We start from the raw sequence: 14,606 nt of genomic DNA, 5'->3' as shown, positions 1-14,606 counted from the left end.
CAAACCGCACCCTTACACAGACCTCTGCTTCTGCCCCAGCTTCCCTGAAAGATCACCATGTTGCTTGCGTCGATTAAAGGAGATTTTGCCTTTCCTAAATAATTCCCACCCTCTCCCCCCCCATTTCAGAACCCCGTGAATTCCCCATCATGCTCCCGTGCACAGCTACGTGCTCCCTGCACTTGGCGCAGAACCGCCAGTCCGGGGTCATTTTGGCAGAGCGGACAGGAGACTGATGTACCTGAAACGTAACACTGCCCTCCCTTATCCCCCGATCAAAGTGCTGTGATAGAGAAATTCTCAGTGAGTCTTACGATCCGTGTACTACATACCTACTGCAAAACACACACAGCACAGTTACAGGCAATATTAGCCGTAGGTACGTACATCAGTGGCCTTCTTTTCAGCCTGCTCTAGTTTTTCCTGGGCATCTTTGAGAGCCTCCGAGTACTTATCCAGCTCATCTTCAGTTCCTTTCAACTTCTTCTGCAGAGCTACCAGCTCATCCTCCACCTTTCAAAAGGGAAAAAACAAACAAACAAAGTGAGCGTTTTGATGTGTTATCAGTTACAGTTTAATAGGGTTAAAATGTTTCTTTACTATTCTTTTTAACCTAACGGAACATACAAAGCAAAAGACCAGATCAAAGTTCTGCTGGGGCAAGTAGTCTGAGAACAACTGGTAGCAGTTGCCAGGGAGAGATCATTACAAACACATCATCGTTAGAACAACATTCCCTGCCGCTGTACACACAGGATCTGGTTTGATACATAACTTGGTATAAGGCCTTTTTCACCTTATTTCTATTTTGGACTCCACAGCACCCTGCAGCAGTTAATTCTACAGTATAATTATAAATGTTTTTAAATTACATCCTTTTGTTTGCTCTAACACTATTACCTGATGATTTATTAGGAAACTATTCAATTCCTGTATAGCTAGAAAAGACGAGTGGCTGTCCCCTATTCATCCTTCCTATGTTGTTCAAGACACTTCAAACCAAACACGATACTCCAGAAGCAAGAGGGAACAGGCCTGGCTAGCAACAGACCCTGCTGTAAGCCAGACGTGGGACTTGATGACCTCCGGAGGTCCCTTCCAACCTCAATTACTCTCTGACTAATTGTGGGCCAACAAGGTATGCTCCATCCTACCATGAGGTTCAGACTCTCTCCTCCATACCATATAAATCCATACTGTACGCTAGAACAGTACTATTTATAACCTGCTGGGAGACTGTTTAATGACAAACTGTCTCATGCTCCCTGAAGAATTTACATTATCAGGAGGCTTTCTGCTGATAAGGGCGTGCCTGCAAACCCATCTGCTCCATCTTTTCATTTGCAATAAAAAACAGTTCAGTCTGCAGAGAAGCTGATTTAACCATTTAGCTCCACCTTCCCATAAATTTAGTCTATCAAAATAGTTCACTCAAAGTAGTTTGTGTTTTTGGGCACTGGCTTTCTTCATTCTAACTTCAAAGATGGTTTTAATGGCATTTTTGGTAGCGTGTTATTCTTGAACATTGTTATGTTGCTATACTTTTACTCAGTGTAACCAGACAGCGTGAGAGAACTGAATATGCTTGCTTGGGTGCGTTAACAGAGGGGCAGTAAGCAGGGCTGAAGGAGATGACGTTTACTTTGTATGTGACGTTAAAATCACTACTTGAGTACTGTGCCCACATTAAAAAAAAAAGCTGAAAATTTGAGACAATTCAGAAAAGAGGAGTAAGATCAAAGATTAATTTTTCTCTTTTAGCTTTTTATTGTTAATTACCCTCATACAGATCCTTGAAAATTCCCACAAGTGTGTCATCACTCTGTAGGAAATCACCTTTGATAACTAAATGTAAAGGAAGGCTAAGCATTCAATCACCATTAACTGCTCTGAATAACAATCTGGTGTGGCTGTTACTGAGTGCAGAAAGATTAGCTGGGAAACAGCGGCCCAACTGAACAGCATCTGTTCTAGGAAAGAAATAGGGACTACATATGTGGGATGATGTGTGCAGGTTGTAGAAGCTGACTATAATGACAGAAAAGAGACAAGTAGTTGTCCTTGTGGAGGGGGAAGACAGCAGCAGCTGGTCCTTTTGGAAACTTTTTTTCCTGTTGCTTTAGCTAAATGGATAATCAGTTGAAAGTTTAGTAATGTCATCCTGGATCTCAAACTAAACTTGAACATAAGAAATGTTTTTCCAAATGAATGCTAATAATGTATTATAGCAGTCTGAAAGATTTAGTAGAAGCAGCCACATTTAGAGGGTATAAAAGGAAAAGACATGGTAATTTTACAAGAAGTGCTATAAGAAACTTGCATGTAGTCAACTTACATTTCAAGACTGTTCTGAAAATACTATAGCTCAAACATGAGTTAGATACCCAGAATAAAGAACATTGAAAAGCAAAAGAATATGAAAATGTTATAATTAAAATTCAGTTAAAAGAAGAGCTTTCAAATTAAGATATTTCTGATTATTCTTAACAAAAAAATAATGCAACATAGCTACTGTTGAGTCACAGCTGGCACCTCTAAGGGGCACTCTGTATACCAAGGAATAGTCAAGTGAACTTTATTAATTCACTTCAAGGAAAGGCTCAATTAATGTTTAGACAGCTGACTCTTCAGGAGGTATTAACACTAGTTCTACAGGTGTTCAAGGTATACAGCTTTGATTTGGAGTATGTAAGGCCTTTTCCATGGAATCACAAGCACAAGAAAATGAAGGCAATTATGTAAGATTCAAGAAAACTTAGATAAAGTACTCTTAATAATCTGTGGATAGTGCTAACATTGCAAAGACTCAGATGGCTGAAAGAAGTTAATAGCTAGCCCTGGCTGCATGAGTGTAACACCGCAAAAAGGCAAAAAACTTCAAAAGAAGATTAGCTGAAAACCCAACTTCAAATTATTTTGCTTTCTGAATTACAAAGTTGCAACACAGTATTTTGTTACAGTTATTGCCACAGTGCATATGCAATCAGTGATTTTATTTCTACTTACCTGTTTGCATTTGTCCTCTGCCGCCTTCTTATCCGTTTCAGCTTGCTCTGCTCTGTCAATGGCATTCTCCTTATCTAACTTCAACATCTGCATCTTTTTCTTGATAGCTTCCATTTTTGCTAAAGGTTAGGTTGTATCTGTCACAGAACAGAAAGAATTCTGAAAAGTAAAGTTTTAGCTGGTTAACAGCTTGGGCAGAGAAAGAAGTCGTACCCAGCCAAGTCACAGGGAAAATGAGCTCAAGTGGTTGTAGGGTGCTTTAAACGGAGAGACCCCTGGACAAAACCCAGATCTATTGGCCTCTTCTCTGATCTTTCATACACAGCCTTTCTAAGGAATGAGCTGGAACAGACTCACTAGAGGAATCTTCACCACTCCATCTCCTTATTTGGGTCCTGTTTTCTTAAAGAGAAAACAGTTTCCATTTTTAATCTTCTGACAGAAGCAAAAGTGTTGACATCTGAACACATGCTTGAAAGAAAGCTTATTAGCACCCCTCCGTGTCTGCAGAGCAATTAAACAGCCCAATAGATCTATGGGGATGGCCTGGCTTCTTATAATAATGGCATAAGACTAATGAAGGAAAGGGAAGGATCTTTTTGGATTATTCCAAAATAAATCCATGCATAGAATGAAATAAAAAAACCCTACACTTAAGAGGCAGCTAAATTTATGTTACAAAAAGATGCAGGATATGGTATGAGACAGCAGGGTTTTTTTTTTTGTTTGTTTGTTTTTTCCTGTGAAAATTAGCAGTGGTGTTAAGGAACTAGCTATGATCTGTAATAGTTTAATACATGGCAGAGGTCAGATTTTGATACCAAGTTCAGGCTCAAAAGCATTCAGTGAGTTTGAGTGCCTGTCTTTGAAATTACACTCACTAAATACTTAGGGAATTGAACAATACGCCTGAAGTTGCAGTCTTATAAGCACTGTAAATTATTTTTCTGCTGTATGAAGCAGTCACCTTCTCTCTGTAAGGCAACAGCAGGCTCTGTGAAGAATATCAGGAGCAGCTCCACTGAGGACACCAACAAGAGGATCCAATGGCCCTGGGACAAGCCCCGTTTCCTTTCCGAGCCCTATTAAACACATCCTTATATCCCAACTGCCCTTTCCCATCCCTTCATATACTTTAGCTTATCTTCACAGCCCCCCGACACCTGCTTTGCCCTGACTGCAGCACAGACTTACTTATTCCACCTCCCAAAGCAGACTGAAAGCACTTACTGACTTTGCTACAGAAGGCAACCTGCACGCCCTCATATTCCCCTACTTCTTTCCCAAATTCAGGTCCCGTTAACCACCTCATGATCTCCCACACCCCAATTCTGCCCCTGCCCCATGCTCCCTGCCAGGCCACCCACAGCCCAAACTCCCTGCACACCCTCACAAACACTGTCAGGCCTTCCCTCAGAAGTGCTCACAGGATCCCCAGCCGTAAGGGGTAGAAGAAGACTCAGCACAAGACCCAGGGCCTCTCTCATCCTCTGGAGTGTGCTGGCATGGCACTGAAAGATCTCCAGGAGTGACTTCTGAGAAAAAATTGCCCTTTATTTATCTAAACTTGATAGTAGAATGGACACAGAGCCAACACCAGCACAATGCCCATAAGCAAGGCCAGAGCCCCAAAAACCATCCCCAAAGCACCACCAGGCCAGTCATAGCACTCGCTAGGCTGCTCAGGCTGCCTTTTGTGAGAGATTTACTGTTGTTTCGATTCCAAATAAAAACAAAGCTCACGCCACTGCTAAAACCAAGACCTCAACTCCCCACGGCCCCAACCACTGCCTGATAAAGAGTGCTTTGCCCCACCCCCCCCCGAGATGGCTGCCAGGAAGCGCCCCGAGGGGCTGTGTTCTGGCGGCGCCAAGATGGCGGCGCATCCGAGGACTACATCTCCCAGAGGGTCGTGCGCGATTGTCCCGCTGGCTCGCTCCGGGACAAACCGCTGGCCCCCTCAGCCCCGGGCCGGGGCCGCGCAGCAGCTCCTGTACCTCCATCCCTCATTAATGGCAATTAAATAACCCCAGGTTCAGCCGCTTGGTTTCGTTCCCCACTCCCAAAACAATGCTTGGAATTTTTAACAGCTGTAAGTTGAGCGTTCGCTGGGAAACCGGTACTGGCTCTTCCTGCTTTGATGTGTGCCTGGACTCCTCGGCACACCTCGCATAATTAAATGTGCTTTTCCCCCCAGAAATGGCCTTATCTGCCTCCCCTCCTCTGGCCCGCGGGTACTGCTGCGACAAGGTGGCCCCATGGACATTTTTAATCCAGTTCCAATGAACTGAACAGTGAAAGATAAAAACATGCAGGTCCTGAGCCTGGGAACAGGTTTAAGGAATAGGGGTGAGGCACTAAATTAACAGTGCCGCTGAACCTGCAGAAATGGCATTAAAAGCTAACAAACCACAGTGATCACCATCACAGCTTGCACTTCATAGCATCATTTAGGTTGGAAAAGACCTTTAAAATCATCGAGTCCAACCGTTAACCCAGCACTGCCAAGCCCACCACTGAACCATATGCCTAAGCACCACATCCACACGTCTTAAATCCCTCCAGGGATGGTGACTCCACCACTTCCCTGGGCAGCCTGTTCAGTGCTTGACAACCCTCCGGGTGAAGAAATTTTTCCCAATACCCAATCTAAACCTCCCCTGGTGCAACTTGAGGCTGTTTCCTCTTGTCCTATTGCTTGTTACTTGGGAGAAGAGACCAACACCTACCTCGCTACAACCTCTTGTCAGGTGGAGAGCGCTGAGGTCTCCCGTAAGCACCCGTTTCTCCAAGCTAAACACCCCCAGTTCCCTCAGCCGCTTCTCATAAGACTTGTGCTCTAGACCCCTCAACCAGCTTCGCTGCCCTTCTTTGGACACGCTCCAGCACCTCAATGTCTTCTTCTAGTCTTTCTAGTACTGAACACAGCATCTGAGGTGAGGCCTCACCACTGATGAAGACAGCGGGGGTGATCACTGCCCTCGTTCTGCTGGCCACACTATTTCTGATAGAAGCCAGGATGCTGTCAGCCACCTTGGCCACCTGGGCACACTGCTGGCTGTCGACCAACACCCCCAGGTCCTTTTCCACTGGGCAGCTCTCCAGCCACTCTTCCCCAAGCCTGTAGAATTGCATGGGGTTATTGTGACCCAAGTGCAAGACCCAGCACTTAGCCTTATTAAACCTCATACAATTGGCCTCAGCCCATTGATCCAGCCTGTCCAGATCCCTCTGCAGAGCCTTCCCACCCTTGAGCAGATCAACACTCCTGCCCAACTTGGTGTCATCTGCAAACTTATCGAGGGAGCACTCGATCCCCGCGTCCAGATCATTGATAAAGATAATAAACAGAACTGGCCCCAATATTGAGCCCTGGGGAACACCGCTTGCGATCAGCTGCCAACTGGATTTAACTTCATTCACCACAAGTCTTTGGGCCCAGCCATCCAGCCAGGTTTTTTACACAGTGAAGAATACACCCATCCAAACCACGAGCAGCCAGTTTCTCCAAGAGAATGCTGTGGGAAACGGTGTCAAAGGCTTTACTAAAGTAAAACATTTCCTCTTGCCCTCTCCCTCATGAGTTTGCTGGCTTAGCCCTGGCCAGGGGCGGTGGGTTGCTGCAGGGATTTGGGCTGATGGTGGAACCCTGGGTCAGTGCTGGTGATCACAGACCAGCGCTGAAGTGCCCGAGGAGACACGTGGGGTCCTGGCAGCCGCCACCATGATGCAGCTGCCTCTTCAGCCAGCTGGTGCAGCACAGCCGTGGCGATGACCACTAGCTTCCTTTGGAGCAATGTACACCTTTAATAGCTTTCTTCTGCTGGCTGCGACCCGGTGGTCCAGCTCACATGCTGCTCCTGTGAGTTCAAACCAGTTGGTTGTGTTTTATGGCTCCTTTAGGGCTTCCTTCCCTCGATCAAACCGTCGCTGGCATCCTGACTTCAGACCAGACCCCACGTGGGCCTACATGTTTCACCCTGTGGTCCTGCACGCCACGAGGGGTGGATGTGCCATAGGCCCCGTTTGTAGTTCTTTTTCAGAAGGGGCAGGTTTTGGGGCACAGCTTTGGAGACACATAAAGTCGGGGAGGGAACAGAGGGGCGGGGGGAAGGACTGCATTAGCCCCATCTGACCGGGCACACGGGAACTTGGGCGATGGAGGCAGAGGCAAGACCTTGCACGCCTCTCCCTGGGACTACAGCTGCATGTAGCCTTAGGCGCATATTTTGAGCTGTTTCTATGGCTGCTCTCACAGCCTCTTCATAATTTCTGATTATTGAGATGAGCAGAGATGGCTTTCTAGCCAGCTCACCAGCCCCTCTCCTGCTGCAAGCTTGGGCAGGCTCTGAATCGGGGCTGGGGAAATGAACACTGAACAAGACTCTTTTGCCTTTTTATTTCTACTTCAGGAAGATAATTTTTCTACTCAACTCTATAGCATGACTCAGAGCCAGATTTAGAAAGGAACATGTCACCCTGTGTAGCCCTTCAACCAGGTACATTCCCTTCTTCCCCTCCCTGCTTCATGAACTGGAGAGAAGTACCTGAAAAATTCACTCTGGTCTCTCAGTAATGATAATCTTACCACTCTCACTGCCTCTGATTTTCATTAGCATGGGAAACAGTGGGCAACCAAGAGAGAAAGAAGAGTCCTCCAAACCACTTCTTTTTTTCAGGCAGGTAGGAGGGTGCTATAAGGAGTTCCTTTGTTTTTCCTTTTCTTTCAGAGGGATTGTTTGGGCCCAGCAAGGCTTGGCAAGGTTGGGTGTGTAAATATGAGAGGATACCAGAAGGAAATGAAGTTGGATTGTTTGAGAGTGTGCTCATTTCTTTGGCAGCACGCTGCATGGGAAGCGTGTCGCAGCAGGCATTTTAACAGACTGGGCAGGGGGGCGGACCTGTAGCCTGAAGTCTGGCAGGTCTCAAAATTTTCTATGCTCTCAATCCTTACTCCTTTTTTATTGCCCAGAAGTTAGCTGGGACCCACACTAAGTCCCATTTCACTATCTGGGAAAAGCAGACACTTGTATCCCCATTTTCTCCTCCTGCTCTGTTCTGAAGTCCTGGTAATAAAAGATCACCTGCCTCTCTTTCACATTGACTGAGCTCCAACTCCTCCTCATATGCAAAGCTGCATGTGTCAAGGCTAGAAACATTTCAAAGCAGAAGAAAGCAGCTGTTGACAATCCTTTACCAAATTTCCTTCAGTTTCTTAATGTAATTATCTTCCAATAGTCCACTCTCTCATAAAGTTTCTTTTCCAGAAGCTATATAATATGGCGTATCATTAACAGCACACTGTAGCAAAGGTGGCACTAGAATAAATATCAAACTTGTCTCTTCCTGGCATTTCCTTTTAAACGACAAAATCCATAAACCCTCACATCTCACTGAATTTCTTTTCTTTGTGGGTTCTCCCTGCAGGGCTATGTCCCAGCATGAACAGTACGGCAGGACAGTCAACTTTTAATACCCCTTTTCTGATACTTTCTCATTAAGTATCCATTACTCACCATGGATGCAGACAAGGTACTGGGCTCGGTCTGACCAAAATGGTAGTTCTACTCTTTCTGTGCCTAGATCTAAGGGGAATTTACCCCTTTTCTTAAATAATCCTGGTTATCTGCATTTCCCAGCTGGGTCTTGAATACCTGAGATGCTGAATTTGACAGTGTTTTGAACAGGATGGCAGAATTCACACAGCACCTGAAACATGCACCTGCTTGGGAAGCCTGTTTCACTGCCAGTATCTGGTACACCAGAAGAAAGCAAATCCCATCCTATATGCACATTAACATTCCTGGCTAATACAGAACAGAGAGGAGAGGATGCCAGAAGAAGAGGAATCAGCAGCCTCTATCCCAAGGCTTTGGCTACCCTTCCTGTCTCTGGGCTGGCTGTATTGTCTTCACCAGTGAGACCCATTCTGTCGCAGAGAAGGATTTGCCTTTAGACCAAAGGACAATCATCCATGTGGACCATCCCCTCTTCAGTTACTTTGCTTGTTATAGCTCATTTCTGGGCCACAGTGATAGCTTTAAGCTCTTTCTTGCCATTAGATGGCAATGTAGATCCACAAATCCTCTTTCTTCCTCGAGCCCCTGGAAAACGGCCTTGCTGCTGGTAGAATGGCTGGTAGATCCTCAAATCCTCTATTTTTGCCTACCTCACCTTTTAAGACTGAGGCATTGTGAATTTGTTTCACCTGCAAACGAATGGAGCTGGCTGCCTGGGATGCCAGCTCCTCTGGAGTCCCCAGTGGCATGAGCATACTCTCTTTCTCCATCTAGGGCCTTCCTTTGTGCATAGAGGGTTTTTTTTTTGCTCTTCGAGCAATTAATTGGTTTCTGTTTTGCTGTTTCCACAAGACATTTTGCTGTCTTGCTTGTTTCTCAGCTTACTGCCAAACCTGGTAGGTGAGTGAGTCATGGGCTGCCGCAGGCCAAACCCTGGAGGATACAGACTTCTTCCGAGGGTCATGAATCTCCCATCTGGGAAGTTATAAAGAACTGCAGTGAGAAATAACTACCACCGCAAAAATGCTTTCCCCCATATCCATTTTTCAGCTTTTCCATTGTCTGCACTTGACTGGGGCGTTACTGGGGTTTTTTCCTTCACATTTCCTTTTCCACCAGAAAATGTTACCAATCAACTTTTGCTCAGAAAAGTTGCAAGTTCATTTGCGTTCCAAAACCAGGCAAGTTTGCTCCTTCAAAGCTGAATATACATAGTTTTTTTCTGGAGCCTGTTTTAAGTTCAATCCCATGCCAAACAGAGTCCACTAGCTCCCAGTAACACAATATTGATGCTGAGTAGCTGGCCAGGGAAGTTGTAGGATCTTTTGGAGTCTGATTCTGATACTGCAGCAGGATCCATCTGGCTTGGTAACTTCAGCTGCGTTAGTGGCAAAAATCCTCATAGGTATGAAAATGAATGAAACAAGGATCAACCCTCCTTTCTGAGACATCTCTAAAAAAAAAAAAAAAAAAAATCTACTATGCTGCCAGAGCAGATGGAGAGCTCCTGACTGTTGTCTGGAACAGGGCAGGATGACAGGGACATTTCCCCCTGTGCCAGGCAAGGATGGGAAATTGTGGCTGGGAATTCAGTGGAACAGAGAGGCCATTTGGCCTGGGAACATAGGACCCTATAGCTTCACAGGCAGCTGACAGGACAGGGTCAGTGCAAAGACTGTCACTTTCCCTCATCGCTCACACCTCCCATATGTGTTAATATAAGCACCTTCCAGTTTTTCTGCATTTTAAATGGTCTAAACAATGAGGATTTTGCCCCAATCCCCAGGGGAAGTACTCCTTCATCATAGAAAGTCTCTCTTTATTCCTGGTGTGCAAGAAGTTAATAGTATTCCTAAGCACTCTTGCAGATGTGAGCGGTATGCTGTAGATAAGTTCTATCAGGAGAAAGCGTTATCACTTGAGCTTACATATTTTGTGCTTATCCATTGGATGCTAAAAAGCTGTTGCATTTAATTATCCATTTTTCAAAGAATTTAGTAATCATTTATTAGCTCTTTGTTCATTTGCTGTAGCTGTAACTTGCAATATAAAGTGAGCCCAAGTCACTTTATAACCAAGCACATCTTAGGAGGAGGAAAGTACCGAGTGACAGGAAAGGCCTTACTCATCTTACTTATCTGTAAAGCGCTTGGTACATGGTGGTACAGCTCTAGCTGGGGCCTCTGGGTACTTCAGGAATAGAAATACTAGTGCCTTAAGCCACCCCATCACCTGAGATATCTGGGGCACTGGATGAATTAGGTAGTAGGCTGCATATTGGACTGGAGATTTCTAACCTTATCACTGTGAAGCCTGCATGGCCATTCACTCCCTGTGAAAGAACCTTTCCCAGTCCCGTACTCCCCAGCACCCGGTGTGTCTGAGCTCACGACACCACAGCTCCCCTCTGCATTGCCAGTTAATGGAGCAGGGGGATGATCACAGGGCAGAGAACGCGCCTGCCAGCAGAATTGTGTACTTCAGGGAGTCCCAAGCTCCTCTTTGGTACCCAGTGTTGTAGAGTTGTATAGCACAGTCACCCTGACAAGAGCAGTCATCTCTCACGCTTCATCCCTTGCTGCCTATTGACTCCCAAACACAAACTCACCCCAAACAAACATCAGAGGAAAATCCTTAGCGTTCAACATTACTGACCACAAGCCCTAGGATCAGAGAGCTTCAGGAAACAGCAAAGCATCTTCCTTGCTTGAAAGACCAGTGCTGCCAGAGCGGTTTTCTCAAAGACTTATAGGCCCTGCCAGGGAAATCAGGGTCAAATTTTCCCCAGATGTTGCAATTTTCCTATGATTGCTACCAGGAAATAAAGAAACCTTTATTTCTTTATAGAGCAACATCCCACTTCTCTGTTGTTCTCTGCAAGGACAGCAGCACAGCAAGCAGCAAAACACAGTCATTGCCAAAAAATCCAAACCAAACAAAAAAACCCACCCACCTAAGAAATTAGTGTCTCTATTCTGGCATTATAAGAAGACATTATAAGGCCCAGGATCACCTCAACTAGCTTCAGGCATCTTGAAGCACCTTATTTAGGCAGGTGTTTCTCTTTTGCACTAGTCAATGGAGTAAGGAAGCTTGGAGAACAGACAACATTTTATAAATGCTGTTGCTTTATTTCTTCCCTTGCTAAAAAAAAATAAATAATCAAACCACCTGGGTTAAATTGCTTTTCAGGTTTTCTAATGAATGTTTCTCTGAATGTCTGCAGTTCTTCTGTTTGCCCTCAATATGGGGAAAAGCTTAGGTCAATAAGTTTTTATATGATTTGTAAGTAATGCCAGAGTGACACATTATCGCAGAGTCTCAGAACTCTGACTCTGTGTCTTGTCCTCTGGATCTGACATGCCAGAGACATCACCCAAGTAAGCTGCAAGGCACAGGGGAGGGAAAGGAGATTAAAATAACTTTGAGAAAAGACCATCTAGAACTTTATCCTGTATCGCTGTTTAGCCCACAAACCGTCAGGAGCTGGTGAAATAATTGCTTTGGACAGATAATAAAACATCCTCCAGCAAAACTAAGGTACTTAATATACTGCCCAAGTCAATTTCCCTTATTTCTGCTGTCCTCTTGCTTTTAATAATGGTTTAATGAAAAATTCAAAATTAATTGGAACTGCCATTAGACATTCACGTGTCTGAGTGAGGGTTTCACTGCTTCAATATTTCATAAGCTGACTTCCCTGATAGGCTTCTCCTTATCCTGGCTTTCATAGGCTAGAATATCATCTCTTTTCATAAAATGAAGGGTCTCAATATGGGCGGATGTGGTACATGAGAAAAGTTTGCAACCACGTCATAGGCAAAGAAATAAAAATAATAGTTGTGTGTTTTCTTTCTGCCACCTTCCCCCCTTTCTAAGTAATGGTATGCATCTGAGCCTTGACTGGAAAGAGCTGTCCTAAAAATAAACAGGAGCCGTCTGAAAGGTGTCTGAGGGAGGTATTTGGCAGCTGTCAGGCTGTCACGTATGCTAGAAGGATGGAGCTGATGGACTCGCTGACACCAGACGGGCTCTGCTGAAATGAGAATGCCTTATGCTTCCCTTGGCACTCACTGGGCAAATTCTGTTGGCCGGAGCCATCAGACCTCAGTGTGTCTGGGGCCTGATCCAGTTCTGACTGCCGTCAATGAGAGTCTGCCCTTGGATGGCAGTGGGAATTGGATCAAATGCTTGCTTTACCCCGAGACTCTGGCTTTACACCAGGGATGAATTTTGGCTCCCCAAGTGAATGTCACCCCAATGGAGAAGGATATACCAGGCTCCAGGCTTGAAAGTTTCTGTACATCTCTGAAAATGAGGCCTCTCACTGAGATGCCTAGGTATGGGGACCAAAGCCTAACCTTTGACATTTTTTGTTGTAACAGCTTTGCACCACTCTGTGCCTTAGTTTCTCCTTCGCTAATAGATTATTGACATATCTGTAGATCTAGACATTTCTAAATGCTTCCAGATCGTGACTGTGCTAAAAGGTGTTCCTATTTCACGCAAGGTGCTTAATGGACATGTGTTACACCATGCAGCAGTCACGAGATGAGCGAACCGAAACATGAATGCATGACATGACTCATCTCAAGCCTTTGCAGCAACTCAGTGGCGGAGTGAGGACCCAAGAATGCCAGTCCCTACCAAAACAATCATACCTTTACAGTGACCAAATCTGGAAAGAAAATCTTGCTAGCAGAAGCTTCAGTTCTTCTCAAGTACACAGGGAAATCTCCACTGCCTGTAGTGTAACTGAAGATATTTGCTGCTGTTCTTGGCAGAGGCATAATGGGCTGGGGAGGGAAAAAGAAGGGAAGTGTGAAGACAGGGTGGAAAACTCCTTGTCTCTCAATGGGAGAGGGGACACCTCTCTTGTTCTCAATGGGAGCTGGCTGCTGCCATATCTGAAAATCTGACAGTTTGTTTTGTTATCTAATGGGCAAGAGCAGCCCCTTTTCAGTGAAGAGCAGACTCTGAAGTCAACTATTTTGCAGTACCTTGGTCTGAAAATACTGGTCTGTATTAAGAAGAATGGACAAGGGAATTAATTCCTGTAATATGGGCTACAGGAAATTACCTAGAAGATAAGAGGGTGACTTGATCTTTTTGAGAAAAAGAAAAAAAAATTTACTTCCTTATCTTGATGATGTTTGCTCTGAAGTATCATCTTGTGACTGCCAGTCTGCCTTGCAGGATCATTCAATTACAGCTGGCTCCCATGGCTGGCATCGCCTCCTTCCTTTTGGTGGTATCGTCGTATTTACCAATGTATTGCTTGTTCCTCTTGGTATTCGAGGCCTCTGTTGTCACCTGTTTGTGTGGTGTGCCTGCAGCCCCGTGATGCGGTTCCCGCTCACATGTTAGAGCAGGATACGATCAGCCCTTCAATTAGGCAGGGATCTGAAAGGAAGAGGAAATCAAGATGATGAACCAGTGAGGAGCACGTGTGTGAGTCAGTATTAGATATCTGATGGTATGACAAGCCATGAATGAGTCCTACCCCTTTTGCAGGGTCCCAACCTGTTTGCCTACAATAACTATACAGATCTCCCAGGGGAAAACTGCACTGAGGGGTGTTCACACCAGCCAGGCTCCGTCTCCTTCAGGATGCTCTGGCTGTCCCTCATGAGGAATTTTTCACTATGCAGAGTACTTTTCCTCATTAAAATGGCCATGTTAAATAGCTGTGAGGTTCCTCAACGCCTGCTTTGTGGAACTGATCTACCCCACAGCTGGCAACTTTTTAGAGCAGGAGACACGAGGTTACTAAACCCATTCATTTCTCACATGCACCCACATTTCTAATGCCTATGCAGATCCAGCTTTAAAGTCCTCTGAGAGCCATTGGAATGAAGAGCACTTTGTGAAGATGTTGTAATTATTATGGGATTTAGGGGTGTGTGGAAATGATTCATGGAGACGTTTCCCAGCCAGCAGGCTCTTGGAGCCAGGTGAGCTCTTCCCTGGAATGTGAAGCATGCAGTGCGGCAACTGGGAGGAACAGGTTTGGCAGGACATTTTAAGTAGTTCACAGCAGACAGCCTCTTCAGAGCCACATCCCTGCTTTAACGACCTCCC

At 45.2% G+C, this 14,606-nt stretch overlaps 1 protein-coding gene across 1 annotated transcript; it reads right to left on the bottom strand.

Annotated features, from left to right (window-relative positions):
* Positions 1 to 353: 353 nt before the first annotated feature.
* Positions 354 to 3,385, bottom strand: LOC104617492 (tropomyosin alpha-1 chain-like). Its single transcript, XM_010282824.1, has 2 exons — positions 3,007 to 3,385; positions 354 to 513 (listed from the first exon to the last, which is right to left on the bottom strand). The coding sequence occupies exons 1-2, from the start codon at positions 3,118 to 3,120 to the stop codon at positions 370 to 372; spliced, it is 258 nt and encodes an 85-aa protein (XP_010281126.1). The 5' UTR covers positions 3,121 to 3,385; the 3' UTR covers positions 354 to 369.
* Positions 3,386 to 14,606: the final 11,221 nt, after the last annotated feature.

This window comes from Phaethon lepturus, unplaced genomic scaffold, assembly GCF_000687285.1.
Source record: "Phaethon lepturus isolate BGI_N335 unplaced genomic scaffold, ASM68728v1 scaffold13272, whole genome shotgun sequence".
Taxonomy (NCBI): domain Eukaryota; kingdom Metazoa; phylum Chordata; class Aves; order Phaethontiformes; family Phaethontidae; genus Phaethon; species Phaethon lepturus.
Note: the sequence above shows the minus strand (reverse complement) of the source record. Positions and strands in the feature narration are given on the sequence as shown.